Consider the following 15,992-nt stretch of genomic DNA (forward strand, 5'->3'; position numbering starts at 1 on the left):
CCCATTAGAGCTGAGTGGACTCAGAGGCGCCCAAAGATTCCAAAGTTAAAAATCCCAGTCTTCACCAGGATTCGAACCAGTAACCCCTGGTTCGGAAGCCAAGCGCTTTACCGCTCAGCCACCAGGCCTCCTCTGGTCTCACTGATGTCTTATAATTGATATATTTTTTGAAAAGGCTCAATCTCTTATTCGAATCCTCTAAAAAAAAAAAAAAAAAAAAAAAAAAATACAATAATGGTGCAATAAATAAAAATTAAGGAAAATGAAGCTTATAAGATTACTATTCGTTTTAAATTAGGTCTAACTTATAATGCTTACTAATTAGCTTTTTCTCTTTAAAAAAGTACTTGCATAACTGATTTTAAAAATTAGATTCTTCGCTATCAGAAAAAAAAAGTAGCCGTTGCATCAGAACTTTGAATGGTCTAAAATATTGTGATGTCCGATTTTCAATATCTTTTCTAGTTTACGAGATCTAAACGGGACGGACGGACAAAATTAATAGCAAATTACACACTATAAAAAAATCTATGGTCAAAGTTTAACAAGAAAACAAGGTTACAAAAGAGAGTTTGTGTGGAAACACAAACTCAAAATCGGCCCCCAAAAAGGTCCATCCAGGAAGGCTTCAATATTTTCATAAAGAACATGCAAAGGAAATTATATCAAAGACAAATGAGAGATAAGAATGGAGAAAGAATGTTAACAGATCTTGTGTAGTGCCCCAACGATCCCGCAGATCAAAGGATAGGTGAAAGTGAATGTAAAGTTAGATGTGAACCTGGCCTAACTATTTCCCCTGTTAGACCTTGTGGTCTATAGGACAGATGATATAAAGTTCATCTGTTTTTGTGGCCTACCATTAGCGAGGGTGTCATGTAGCAAGCACAATGACCAACCGCCTATACTTTTCCCCAACTAATGTCAGGTACCCATTAGAGCTGAGTGGACTCAGAGGCGTCCAAAGATTCCAAAGTCTTCACCAGGATTTGAACCTGGTCCCCCAGTTCGGAAGCCAAGCGCTTTACCGCTCAGCCACCGCGCCTTCCTTGGCCTAACTGATGTCTTATAATTGATCCAATTGTTTTGAAAAGGCTCAATCTCTTATTCGAATCCTAAAAAAAATAATTTCCGCAATAAAAAAAATGTTCATAAAAATGAAGTTTATAAGATTACTATTTATTTTAAATTAGGTCTAACTTATAATGCATACTTATTAGCTTTTTCTCTTTAAAAAACTGCTTGCATAACTGATTTAAAAAATTAGATTTTTCGCTTTCAGAAAAAAAAAAAGTAGCCGTTGCATCAGAACATTGAATGGTCTAAAATACTGTGATGTCGGATTTTCAATATCTTTTCTAGTTTACGAGATCTAAACGGGACGGACGGACAGACGGACAGACGGTCAGACGGACAGACGGACAGACGGAGAGACATTTTGCACAAAACTAATAGCGTCTTTTCCCCTTTCGGGGGCCGCTAAAAATAGTTTTGTTAAAATCATAGTTTAATTATTATTTTTTAGTTATAAACTATACAACTTTGATTATCAAAAAGATTATAGCAGTTATCAACTATTTTGTCAGTCTGCATTTGAAGAGGGTAAACTAGAAGTTATGGGAGTCAATATGTGCAATTGAAAGTAGCAGTATTCTAAAATGTTGTTAAACATTTTTGCCAAAAGCTTCTATGCAATATTATGAAAGAGGTTGTTCCGAATTTTTTTTCAGAATCAACACTTATGGGACAATTTTTGAGCTACATATCGTCTGCTAAATCTCAGTGCTACACATATATAAAAAAAACTTCAATGTTTGAAAAAAAACATGGTGGTTTATATTTTTTAAATGTGCACTACTAAAATGATATTCACACCAATCATACGAGGTTCGAACTTTATTTTACTTAACACAGGATCTTATGGAATAATTGATACAATGCAGCATACACATTAGATAGTAAGGTCATGGACTTTGATCGTCGGACAAATGAAAAACAGTTTGCAGAACCACATTGAAATCTCCATAAGGCTTAACATTTTAGGGGCAACATGTAACAATAGGCAGATGTGCATTTAGAGATTGCTATATTATGATAAATATTAATGTGTAAAGATAAACATAAAAAAAAGGTATGTACAATAAATTGTGAAACGTACTGTTTTCAAAATATGAGAAACATCGACATCAGTTAACTTCTAGGTCTATCAATCTGACATTGGTTTTGACAACAAGAAAATGCAATGAATGTAAAAACAAAGATAAATCCAAGTATCGTATAGATGAAAAATGGCTCCAGAATTGTAGGTGCAGTAATTACAGCACATCAGTGGCTGTGTCTGGCAGACACTTGGGCTAGTACACAGCTCTGGCTTTAAGTCTGGCTCTCCCAGTACACATTCTGTCATAAGAAACAAAGAGAATACATTACAATGTCTCGACTATTCTACTCTGTACAATTCCACTACGTATTTCTTTTCAATTTTAGATTTGACGAGCTAGTGTATATATACCATGCCCAACGAGCATAAATTTAGAATCCCTTTCTTATATTAGTGGTGAGGTTCATTGTGGCAACGTCGAAGACAGCAAAAAGACAGTTTTCAAACAACGCCAAAATGATAGTTTATCAATAATTTAATCTTAGTTAACACTAGAAGCACTATATTGCTGTTATTCCTCCATTTTTGTTCTCCCTCCTTTCAGCACGCATTCGCACCATTCCACATTTACATTACGATGCTCACGTAACAGCGATGTCGAATGATATACATTTTTATCATACCAATGGTACACATTCATTATCACACGAATAATACACATTCTTTATAACTAATATGATAAAAATTTTTATCACACATATTATAAACATTCTTTATCACACGTATGATACACATTTTTTGATTTACAATGAAAGGGTAAAATTATTGTTGGTGCTATCTACTTATTGTTACTGTCAGGATATATTTAAAAATCTCTTATATAGTCGAGACCAATCATTACAGAAAGCCTGATCACAGCGACGTCGCAGCCTCTGGACAGTTTACACCGATAGCTCGTTGTAACGTCACAATATGTAAACTCCGTACACTTTGACAGCGAACACAGTTGTCTTCTCTTTTAGAGAGCATTATAACATTAACACATGAAGTCGAGCCTCGAAAGTAGAGCATGCGCAGTAAAAACTTGCGGAAGTTGTAAGGATCAACTGCTCGCTCATGGATGCTCTGGTAGAGTTACCATTTACCTGACGACTCTAAAAGACTATGACATACACAGATGTGCGACATTCCGTATTTTCAATAAGAAGATTAAAAGTTTACCTTGTTATTGGGATTCAAATAAAACTTTAATAAAAAATATTACAAAGGTTTAAACGTCACACTCAATGCAAATGCAGGCTAATTAACTACCTTTGGGTGAAGTTATCACGGTAGTCATTGTGACTGTATTATTTTCCACTTGCGAGCAATAGTCACAGCACAGTGATCGGTTTGTCAGGCATATACTTATGTTAGTACACAGTGCTGGTAATAAGTCTATGTCACCTGGGCCACAATCTGCAGAGAATAACAATATATACATTACTTGACATTGTATCGTCTATATGTCGCAGTTAGTTTTCTAGTAAAAATGTTCACAATCTAATAGCGCCGATTTCTTCAATTGGAGATGACGTCATTTGTTTCTTTTTTTTTATAATTAATGCTGTATTTTTTTTAATTGTCGCTTCGTCATGCTTTGATATGACGTAATTTTTTTTTCTTCTTGTACGTTTGGTGGACTCACGCCATCTTGAGCTACAGAGTCATGCTGTATCTTTTGAGTTCCTGTATTATCCATGTGCTATACGTTACCTAAAGCCTTAGCAATTGCATTGGTTATTTTCTTAGAGGACTATTTGAACCCTATTTAGGGTGAGTTTTATTCCACATCGTATTGTATAAGTTATTTTAATAGAGATTCGTTCATATTTTTTTAGTGTAGATTAGAAGTTAGAATCTTCTTATTTCTTTTCTATTTTTTTTTGTGTCTATTCAAACACCTAGCAGTACAAAACTTCCAAAAGAGAAGACTGGATAACCTTGAACAAAAAAAAAGGCTGTATATGTACACACATTTGCAAACAATGGCATCAATGTAAGTTCATAAAGTAATTACACAGGTCAATCTGTTATTTACTATTTTGTTTACTCTGAAATATACATAGTTTTATCTGCCAGAAAGTAGCTTATTTGATATTGAAATTGCACACCCCTGTATGCAAAATAGTACACACCTTTGTCACACGTATAATACACATCTTTGTCCGACGTATGATACACATTGTTTGATTTACAATCATTTTAAAATAATTTTGCAATCTATTTGTCTCGAAATATGTTTAAAATCTCGTGTATAGTCGAGACCAATCATTACAGGAAGCCTGAACACTGACTGCGACGTCACAACCAGTGGGAAGTTTAGATCGATAGCTCATTACAATGTCACAATGTGTACAATCTATACTCCCTGATAATGGCTACTATTGCCTCTATGTTTAGCAACTAATAATCATCAACCGCCGCAGGACATAATTTTGCGAGAGGAAATAGTATTATTTGAGGTCGCGCCTATGAATTTGAGCATGCGCAGTAAAAATTTGCGGAGGCAGAAACGATTGGCGGCACACTCAGAGATGCTCAGGTAGAGTTAATATTCAAATGTCGACACTAAAAGGCTATGCGTACATACATGGGGGACTTTTTGTCTTTTCAGTAACAACTTATAAGTTTGCTCCGTTACTAAGTTCCAAATTAAAACTATATTATCAAGGATTTAATCGTCACACTCAAAGCAAGTGCAGGCTAATTAACTACCTTTGGGTGAAGTTATCTCGGTGGTCATTGTGACTGTATAATTCTCAACTCGTGAGCAATAGTCACAGCACAGTGATTGGTTTTTCAGGCAGATACTAATGTTAGTACACAGTGCTGGGAATACGTCTAAGTCTCCTGGGGCACAATCTGCAAAGAATAACAATATATACATTGTATTTGTACATTGTATCGTCAATATATCGCAGTTAGTTAGTTTTCTAGTACAAATTTTTAAAATCTAATAGCGCCGATTTTATCAATTGGAGATGACGTCATTTGTTTTTTAGCGGCCCCCGTAAGGGGAAAAGACGCCATTAGTTTTGTGTGAAGTGTCTGTCCGTCCGTCCCGTTTAAATCTCGTAAACTAGAAAAGATAGTGAAAATACGACATTACAATATTTTAGACCATTCAAAGTTGTGATGCAACGGATACTTTATTTTTCTAAAAGCAAAAGAAAAAATCTAATTTTTTTAAATCACTTATGCAAGCAGATTTTTAAAGAGAAAAAGCCATTTAGTATGCATTGTAAGTTAGACCTAATATAAAACAAAAAGTAATCCTATGAATTGCATATTCTTTATTTTATTCATTATGGTCCACTGCTATTTAATCACTTTTGAGGATTTGAATAAGAGATTGACCCTTTTCAAAACAATTACATTGATTATATGACTTCAGTTAGGCCAGGAGAGGCGCGGTAGCTGAGCGGTTTAACGCTTGGCTTCCGAACCGGGGATCCCGGGTTCGAATCCTGGTGAAGACTGTGATTTTCAAATTCGGAATCCTTGGGCGCCTCTGAGTCCACCCAGCTCTGATGGGTAACTGACATTAGTTGGGGAAACGTAAAGGCGGTTGGTCGTTGTGCTGGCTAAATGACACCCTTGTTAACCGTTGGCCACAAAAACACATGAACTTTACATCATCTGCCCTATAGACCACAAGGTCTTAAAGGGGAACTAGTTAGGCCAGGTTCACATCTAACTTTGCATCCACTTGCACCTATCCTTTGATCTGCTGTACCTTGTTTATTTTAAAATTTATGCTGTATTTTTTGTCACACAATGCAACTGTAGGCTAATGAACTACCTTTGGTTAAAGTTATCTCGGTGGTCATTGTGACTGTATAATTCTCAACTCGCGAGCAATAGTCACAACACCTTGATCGGTTTGTCAGGCAGATACTAATGTTAGTACACAGTGCTGGTAATAAGTCTAAGTCTCCTGGCGCACAATCTGCAAAGTAAAAAAATATATACATTACTTAACATTGTATCGCCTATATTTAAATGTGATGGCACTAAATATTATTTATCTTGTAAAAGAAATCTTTCATTTACAAGTTGATTCGCTGCTCGCCAAAGTTTATCTTACTACTTTAGTTGTTGATAGGACCATGCCGAGTTATTTGAGAACTTTTCGTTTGTTACAAAATTAAATGGTCCTGCGACCAGCCATATTAGTCAAGAAAGTATTAAATATTAAAAACTCTTATTTACAAAGACAATTTTGGATTAAACATGAAGTTTTCAGAAATTAATATCCAGTTTGTCGAGCAATGAAGAAGTCAGTCGAGAAATGGAAACAATCTTCTAACAAATTCCAAATATAGTTCATTAGGCCACGACCCCATAGCATAGTTTAAAATATAAGGTGTAGAGCGTGAATAAATAACACCCGAAAATATTTTTAAAACCATCTCAACCAATCAGTCTTCAGATCACTCGGCCGTTAAAAAAACACCTTGCAGTACAAAATATCCAAATTAGAAGACTAGAAAACTCTTACAAAAAAAACTGTCAGTACATGTACACACGTTAGTAAACAATGACATCTGGTCACAGTGTGTAAGCAATTTAAGTGATTCCACAGGTTAATCTGTAATTTACTAATTTGTTTACTCTGAAAAATACGTTTTGTCAGAAAGTAACTTATTTGATATTTCTTTGTTGCGAAAAGTATACAACCCTCTATGCACAATGATACACATTCCATTGCAAACATGTTGTACTAAAAATTAATTACACATTTGATACACATTTCTTTTGACATGTATAATACATTTTTTCAAACATATATACAAAAAATTTATGTTTGATACATATTGTTTTCTGTTTGATTTAAAATCATTTAAAATTAATTTTGCAATCTATTAACTTTTCCTGTCTCAAAATATAAATATAAAATCTCGTGTATAGTGAAAGCAATCATTACAGAAAGCCTGAACACTGACTGCGACGTCCCAACCTGTCGGCAGCTTGGCTCATCACGACGTCACAGTATGTAAAATCTATATGCAAATGCAGGCTCAATTAACTACCTTTGGGTGAAGTTGACTTGGTGGTAATTGTGACTGTATATTTCTCCATTCGTGCGCAATATTTACAGCAATATCCTCTGTCTGTCTTGCAGATACTAATGCTAGTACACATAAATGGTAAGAAGTCAAAACGAGTATCAAGACAAGCTGCAGAAAATAAAATAAAAAACAATATATATATATTTCTTAACATGATATCCTTTGTATTTAAATGCACTGGCAATAGATATTATTTATTAGCTTGCATTTTATTAGAAATATTTCAATCGCAATCTTGAAATAAAAACAAATCCACATTTTTGGAAAGCAATAGTAGCATGAATAGTTGATGGTAAATAATTGAATCGGTGCTGATCAAAATTAATTTTACTAAGTATGGCTGAGAGGTCCAACCCGCTTGAATACGCCGTAGTACACTAACAAAGCAGGCTCGAGTTTGAGCAGAGTTGCGTTTGCTGAGCGCTTAAAGAAGCACGGAAGAACTTCTCCCACTGCTCTACAAAATACATTTGGACCATAGCGCACTGTGCTTGCTTTTAGCTTGAAATATGTGCTACATAACATCATTGAATTAATGAATTCATTGCTTTAGTTAGTTATATGTTCATGTTGAGTAGAGAGAAAACTTTTTTTTTCAAAAATTAAAAGAGCCACTGGTCAAGAGAATATGACATATTATAAATTCACATTAAGAAAGACAATTTTAAACTAACATAAATTATTAAGTTCAAAATATCCAGTTGGTCATGTAAGGAAGGAGTTGGTTGAGGAACTTCATAGGAAACAAGAAATACAGGTTTATAAACTTTATTTTTTCTCTAACATTGTCCAATGGGAAGTTTTGTAATTATGAGATAGCTCACAGAGGAAAGTTATGGAGGCTTCACCCAACAAAAGTTGGTACAGCTGCCAAGACTAGAGAGAGAAGTCCTGATGGTGGTCAGAAGAATCCAAGGAAGCCTGACCTTGCAGTTGATGGACATTTTCTCGACGGAAGAAATAAAAAAAAGTCTGAAATCAACAGACGATTGGCCCACTGCTGAGACTAGAGATAGAGGTCCTGATAGTGATGAAGAAAGCCGAATGGAGCCTAAGGCCGAAAATAAGAGAATTTTCACGTAAAATATTACCAACCTGCCCCACAAGCATGTCCTCCCTCATGTGAATCTGAAACCCATCCCTCAAGTCCTTCTCCGCAAAGCCCTATAAAGCGACCTGTAATGACAACAATCTTGGTAACCCCCACAAAAGAATCATATATCTCTCCATTTGTTAAGTGGCTGCCCTCAATACCGAACGACAAGAGAGCAATGCAACCACGTCGCTGCGACAAGATAAAGCTCAAGTGGCGGAAAAAATCAACGGCGTCGTTTGCGGAGTTCAACTTCCATGGCGATGCAACCACAAAGTCACTGCAGCCACATAAAGACCAAGTGGAGAATTTCTGAATGCAACATGGATGGCTTCGTCATGCTCAAGAGGCAAGGCCGTTGGCGCTCCCACCAATCAACCCCCACCTGCAGTGATGAAAATTTACAGCCGATATCATAAGGTTGATTCTGTCCGGGACGACAGATCTAAGGAGGGGTAGTGTTATAAACGTGGTGGTGACACAGATGGGGGTAGTGGTATGTGTGTAGACAGCCGAAGCAAATAGCCCCAGGCCAGCGCTAGACGAGCGTCAACCTTGACGAGTTACAATGGTCAGCCAAGACAGTTAGGGAAGGATCGGTGCTGTAAATAGAGCACATGAGCGTCACGAGAGATGTAGTCATGTGATCGACTAGAAGGCTCGAGAGATGTTCCATCCGGTTTTAGAAGTCCAGCAGGGACCCTATATAAAGAGCGGACATGTTACAGTCAAGATGGGATTCAGTACGAGGCTCAGTACAGCCCGGAACGAGACGGAGAGACTAGTGCAAGAGTTGATACGGCGGTACGGCTATGAACGGAGACATATTTGTACAGTCTTGTGTTACGTGCTGCCAATTGTACAGTATTGGCTGTTATTTATTGACATTAAACTTTTACGTTTGAAGCCCTGAGTTGTCAAGTTTTTTTAAGTTTGTGGTGTCGTGTGGTGCAGTTTACAGAGCTCCTGGATAGGGAGATTCGTTACAATAGTAACGATATAGGTTTAAACAGAAACAAATTACAAATGGATTGTAAAATCCTTTACAACCAGCAAGTAATTAATTAGGATCCTATAAGCATCTCACGTCTGAATAGACAGAAGTGACCCTGACAAGCAGCACTTAATGAATTGGGATCGATGAACATTTTAACTACTGAACTAATAACACTGACCCTCAAACTCAAATCAGTACTTAATGAATTGGGTTCCTATAAACTAATTGACAAATTTTACATTTATATTCATGTCTCTTGTTCTTTTCTTTTCAGTTATTGCACCCTGCAGTAGGAACTCGTTTCATAAAAAAAAAATTGTTGTAAAAAAACATTCATTAGCTTGCATAGTCTAGAGTCTAGAATGATCTCAAATATTCAGTATTAAAACGTTTGAATGATACTAATGCTAGACTTAGACCCCAACACTAGTAAGAAAAATGTATTTACTATATGTATTTAAGTAGCCTATCCTGTAAGTGTGTGTGTGTAAGTGTGCCGTTGATACATACAATTTTCTTTCCAGAACTTACAGATGATGTAAAGGTCATCTGTTTCAGTGGCTTAATGTTAGCCATAGCATCATGTGGCCAGCATAACGATTAACCTTTACTTTTCCCCAACTAATATTCGGTACCCATTACATCCGGGTGGACTCTGAGACGCCCTAAAGATTCCAAAATTAAAATTTCCAAAGATTTGAACCCGGGATCCTTGTTTCGAAAGCCAAACGCTTTATAACGCGTCTCCTTTAATACATGTATTTACAAATGTCCTACCATCAGGTGAAATGGTTGTTCTAATTGGAAGTGTAAAATATCTCGAACAATATTCACAGCATAGAAAAAACTGATCCTTGCACACACTAAGGTCATAGCACAGGTCTGGTCTCAAGTCTAAGGCTCCTGGTTCACAATCTGTAGAGAAAAACAGTCACATGTTGTTTTTATATCAAACTCTACTTTATGTATAAATAATATAATAAATTAAACATTCATATGTTTATCGCTTTAAAAAAAGACAAAATGACCAATTAGCGCAGAACTCCATTGACGCGGGATAGCTGCCTAGTCATGTATTTGGTAGTCTCGATGCTGATGGTCCCGGGTTTAGAGCTGAATCAGAAAACCCATTAGTAACAACCATGCTGAGATTACTCCCTCAGAGCACGGAAGAGGAAGCGGGCAGTGAGTTGTATGGTCGCCTTATCCCCGTACAAGGACAGACCTCTTGCCGCACATGGACCAGTACTCTCTCTCTCTCTCAATTCCTTGTCCCGATCGTCCCTCATGCAGAGCTCGGCATTCATAAAGAATGTGCTCTATTGTCTCGTCGTCCTCGACGCAGTGGCGGCACCGTGTGTCGTAGTTTTCCTTCCACCGTCCAAAGTACGTGCCTACTGGACAGTGTCCGACTCGGATCTGGGCTAGGACTGCCTGTTCCGCACGGCAGAACTCCCACCACGCGTCCTTTCGGTCTGGTCAACTTATCTGCCTGTGTAGCTCTCTGCCCTCGTCGGAAGCGTTCCAACCGTCGTACCAATGTGCCAACAAACGGGTGTCCGCTAGGGATCGTACACTTGTGAGGGTGCACGGTTCATCATATTGGGTGCACGTTGCCGTCGCGGCCTTTGCTAAAAAGTCAGCCCTCTGATGACTGACCAGACCACAGTGGGATGGAACCCACTGTATAAAACTATTTACATTGAGCTGTAGAAGTCGCTCCACCACCGCGAGGAGCGCTTCCACCTTCCCGACGCCTGCAAGCTGCCCTTCAAAGGCATCGAGGGCAGAGATTGGATCATTAAAAATGACCACGTCCGCTGGGAACGGGAAATAAATTGTCTATGACAGTTCAAAGTGTGTATACATTTTTTTGATGCACCCTGTATATATATAAATATATATATATATATATATATATATATATATATATATATATATATATATATATATATATATATAGAGAGAGAGAGAGAGAGAGAGAGAGAGAGAGAAAGAGAGAGAAAGAGAGAGAGAGAGAGAGAACTAGAAGTATCATAGTTAAATTGGTGCTTGTTTTTCTACCCAGAAATAATGTTTATCAAGGGAGATCAACGTTAAAAAAAATAAACTTGGCTACAAAAGTCAAGACATGTCGGAATAAAAGTGATTTTACTAAGTCTAATTCTAATATAATAAAGAAGACAATCTGATACATTTTCTATAGTCTGTTTAGCCCAGCGGATATAGAGCTACAGTGTTTGCAATCAAAGTAGATGCTATCCTACGTTGTCGAAATGTAACTTCAATATCCTAGTACCCTAATCATCACATCAACATTGTATCTAGACCTGAGGCGTAGTGAACAAAATGTACAGTGTACATCATTGGCGCCTGCCACTAAATTTTCTATAAACATCACTATCACATAGAAATATAGGCTAGGTATGGCGCCCCTCCTCCGAAGCCCGATGCATCGTGTACTCTTCCCCCCCCCCTTTAATACTCCTCTAATCTAGACTAAACAGATGTATACAGATGTGTAACGTGAGCAATAGACGCCCCTTGCATAGCGGTTTTGAATATTAACAATTTTGCCTACCTCTAGCCACTTTGGGCGATCTACGAATCAGAAGTGGTTTCGCTGATGTGGGTCTCATCGCTATGTTTCTTCTGGTGATTGGGGTAAAAGGTGTACCGTAATTACAAGTGCCACAGCATGTCTCTTTTTCTTTAGCACAGTGATATGTTTGACAATTTTCTTTTTTATCACCGTACTCACAACCTTGTTCAAGTCAATAGAGAATTATAAAGATGTGAAATTTGTCTAAAATGAGAGATTTTGGTGTGTCTGGTCAACTAAATACCAAAGTATATATTGTTACGAATCTCACTATCCAGGCTCTCTTGCAAACTGCACCATACACCACCAACTTAAAGAACTTGACAACTCAGGGCTCCAAAGTAACGTAACACTTTAATAGTTGAAGAAATAAAAGCCAATACTGTACAATTGGCAACACGTACACTGTACAAATATCTCTCCGATAACACCGTTCCGCCGTATCAACTCTTGCACTGGCCTCTCCGTCTCGTTCCGGGCTTGCACTGGGTTCAACAGTTCATGACTGACTTCACACACTAGGCTCGTTGCATTTGTTTATGTGCTAAATAAAAGTAATTGGTAAAAATATTTCTAATCGCTTAGATTTATTTTTGTTCCTTTTTTAGACCTAGCGATCTATAGGGCCAATGGTGTCTTCTTTTTTTAAGTAACGTCTGTATAAGATAAAGGAAGATAAGGATATCTCTTTCTTTAGCAGACGGTTAACGAGCAGCGTGTTATGTGGCCACCAAAATTACCTACCGCCTTAGTGTTGGCCTCCTATCTTATCTTATATAATACAGACGTTACTTCAAAAAAGAAGATGATTACGTCCTACGCGTCATGCATTTAGTCATGCATATTAACCAATGACTTAAATTCTGCCAAGTCACTGGTTTTCCTGGCTAGCTCAGGCAACCTATTCCATGCTCTAATAGCACTAGTGAAGAAGGAGTATTTGTACAAATTTGTTCTAGCATATGGGACGAGGAATGTGCCTTTATGTTTGTGTCTTTCAGAATTTTATTAAATTTTGTTTTTGTTTTTGAAGATTATGGTTCAGTGTTTTATGTATGATTGCTACTTTACTTTTAAGTCTTCTTTCCTGAAGGTTTTCTAAATTTAGTGATTTTACTAAAGGTGTTACTCTAGTCAAAGTAAGTATTTGTTATTTATGAATCTCACTGCTCTATTTTGTGTCTGTTCCAGTTTCTTAATGTTTTCTTGATGAGAGGGGTCCCAAAGGGAGTGACTATGGTTCATCTTGAACGTTTTTTCATGTGACTGTGGAGCCCTATTTCGGAGAGACACACCCGTACATAAATATGGCTTTCATTTGGTGGTACAGGAGTTTGTCATTTTTCGCATTGCACGCTTTTCTACAAAGCTGAGGCCCATATTTTCTCACTGTCCGTAGCCTTCTTGGTCACCGTCTCTCTCCAGCTAGTGCGGTCTAGGGCTATGTCTTCCCAATGGTCAGTATCGATGTTCACTGATTTAAGGTCCAGTTTTATTACATCTATGTAACGGAGGTGGGGGCGACCAGTTTTTCTTGTGTAAGACGTGAGGATGACTTTCGGGATGCGATTGTCGTCCATCCGGCGAACATGTCCAAACCAGCGCAAGCGGCGTGGTCTGAGGGCTGCAAAGATGCTGGGAATACCTGTCCGTCCAAGGATCTCAGTATCGCATACTCTTTCTTTCCATTTGATTTTCAATTTACTTCGGAGATAGCGCAAGTATAATGAGTTTAGTTTTCTCTCTAGCTTTGCGTAGGTGGTCCACGAATCACTGCCGTACACTAGCGTACACATAACAAATGCCTTGTAGACCTTTTTGTCGCTAAGACAACCTTTTATTCGTTCATTTATCTCCTCTTCTAGTGATAGGTCGTCTTGAATCGTGGATTTAAGATGGCATCCAGCTTGTTATCGTCTATCTTCTATAGCAGGTGGTCCCATCACATTTGTTTTTTGCGTGCTAATTGTTAAGTTATACTCCCTAAAGGCCTGAGAGAAGCGGGACATTAATGACTAAAGCTCCTCTTTTGAGTTTGACTTTTTCGCTGCATCGTCCGAAAATAGCATATTGCCCACACAGGAGAATCCTTAACTTTACCATATAAGATCAGGTAACCATTAGAGTTTCGTGGACTCAAGGGCGCCATAAAAAATAAATATTTCAAAATCCCGATCTTGACAGAGATTCGAACTCATGAATCCAGGTTTGGAAGCCAAGCACTTAACCATTAAATTACTGCACCTCCAAATTAATTGATACTGTCACGCGCCGCTGGGAACGACTTCTTTGTCATGGGGGCTCTGGGTAATATGTTTAATTAAAAACAATAAATTATTGAAATAATTTAGTTTTGGAGACTTTAGGTCTGGGGTTTCTAACGCCACCATAGACCAGCGTGCGTTACAGATCGGAAAAAGGACACACCGGTAGCATACAATTATCAAAATAATCCATTTTGTAACAAGATAAAATAGTTTATTGTTATTAAAATGAAAGGTGTGAGGGATTACAAAAGTTAAGATAGTATCATTGTGACAGGTTGGGGAATATGACGTGTGTTTGGCGCGTTTAATGTCTAGGGGATGATTATTTTTAAAGCTATCACACAACAACACGTCAGCATATAAATCGGAAGCAGGCACGCAACGAGACAAGCAATGAAAGATAGATACAAAAGTTAAAAATGAAGAATATTTATTTACATAAATATTTACACATAAGAATAAAAAGGGGGAGGGTTTGCATCTATCTCTAATGAATACTATGTTTAATCATCACTCTTGCACCTATTAAGAGAGTATGTCACTTTGTCTTCTGAACTTAGCTGGTTGTCCTGTTGATGTCGCAGCTGGCTGTGTCCTGGCTTGAGTTTCTGCAGCTGGAGGTGGCACTCTAGCGGGTAGAGGGACGCCGGTGATATAGTTCTTGTGGAGTCTCAATCCCAAAATCTAATATCTGTAGTGGGCACAGTAAGGCGGGTGGCCGGCTACCGTGGGCACAAGGTTGCTGCGGGCAGAGCTGATCTGCTGTGGGCAGCGTAGTTGTCAAGATAAGTCCAGTGAGTTGCAGAGGGTTTGGCGTAGCTATGACGTCTCGCACAGATCTGAGTCTATAGAGACGTCGCACCTAATAAGTTGACAGGTGGGCTGTCGAATAGGCGGGCAAGGCCGATAGCGCCAAGTAGTAGAGTTGAGTAGTTCCTCGAAGGCGTGAGATGCTACTCAATAGCAGATAGGCAGTTGACTAGGCAAACAATGCCAAATAAATGGGCAGGTAAATAGGCAAGTGCAGTGCTGAATAGCACTAAGCACAAAGGCAGTAGGTGATTCTCGATAGCAAATAGTTGAGTAGTGTCGAGTAGACACTAAACAGCAAACAGGCAGACACCTGAGGGAGGCACCAGGTATTCCTCTAGGAGTGATAATAAATGAAGTAGTCCAGACTCGATTGACAGCGATAGAGAAATAAGAGGGTCTGATTTTATTTGGATCTACTTTATATAGGCCTGGAAAATGCGGGCGGAAACAGGAAATGTCCTAGGCTTAGAATTATCTTACACGTGGGTGAATTAGACTTGAGATGGGAGTCGCACCTTGGAACGTCGAGAGGCGTTTTGAATAGAGTAATCTCCCAGATCAAAGAGAGACGTGGGAGAGAGGGGGGGAAAGGTTGGTTTACATTCCACCCAAGTTGGTGTCAACTGCGCCCGTCAGACATCCGGCCGGTACGATCAAAGAGACTGTGTGTAGCTTTACCCCGGTCAAGGGAAGATAAATGAAAGACGCGGCCTAGCTATCTCCAATGTGGTCAACTAAGTCTAGCCTGGGGAGGAAAAGGTGGTCCGGGTGAGGAAATCGGGGATAGGATGGGGAAATCATTAAAATAAAATAAATAAACAATGAATAATAATAATTAATGTTGTGATAAATTTGAGTGACTCTGACGGCGAGCTTTTGACTTGTCACAATCATACATCCTAAAGTAACATACAAAGTAAGCAAAAATAATTAAAATTGTTAACTCATTATTACGACTGCTGACTGTACAGATATACTATTGACTTAGCTCTTAAGTTCGTTGGC

General features: G+C 38.2%; 1 protein-coding gene across 3 annotated transcripts in view; it reads right to left on the minus strand.

Annotated features, from left to right (window-relative positions):
- Nucleotides 1–1,851: 1,851 nt before the first annotated feature.
- The window catches only part of LOC106080032 (uncharacterized), a 58,304-nt gene continuing 44,163 nt past the window's right edge, over nucleotides 1,852–15,992 (minus strand). For 2 of the 3 annotated variants that reach the window (XM_056033881.1, XM_056033882.1), the window contains exons 16-22: nucleotides 11,887–12,069; nucleotides 10,083–10,220; nucleotides 7,177–7,323; nucleotides 5,946–6,092; nucleotides 4,859–5,005; nucleotides 3,413–3,559; nucleotides 1,856–2,400 (exon numbers count right to left, since the gene is read on the minus strand). In XM_056033881.1, the coding sequence (XP_055889856.1) occupies nucleotides 2,207–2,400; nucleotides 3,413–3,559; nucleotides 4,859–5,005; nucleotides 5,946–6,092; nucleotides 7,177–7,323; nucleotides 10,083–10,220; nucleotides 11,887–12,069 (1,103 nt within the window). In that variant the 3' untranslated portion in view covers nucleotides 1,856–2,206. Of the gene's footprint in view, nucleotides 2,401–3,412; nucleotides 3,560–4,858; nucleotides 5,006–5,945; nucleotides 6,093–7,176; nucleotides 7,324–10,082; nucleotides 10,221–11,886; nucleotides 12,070–15,992 lie in introns of all 3 variants that reach the window. The other variant, XM_056033883.1, reaches the window with a different exon arrangement.

This window comes from Biomphalaria glabrata, chromosome 6 (genome assembly GCF_947242115.1).
Source record: "Biomphalaria glabrata chromosome 6, xgBioGlab47.1, whole genome shotgun sequence".
NCBI classification, from domain to species: domain Eukaryota; kingdom Metazoa; phylum Mollusca; class Gastropoda; family Planorbidae; genus Biomphalaria; species Biomphalaria glabrata.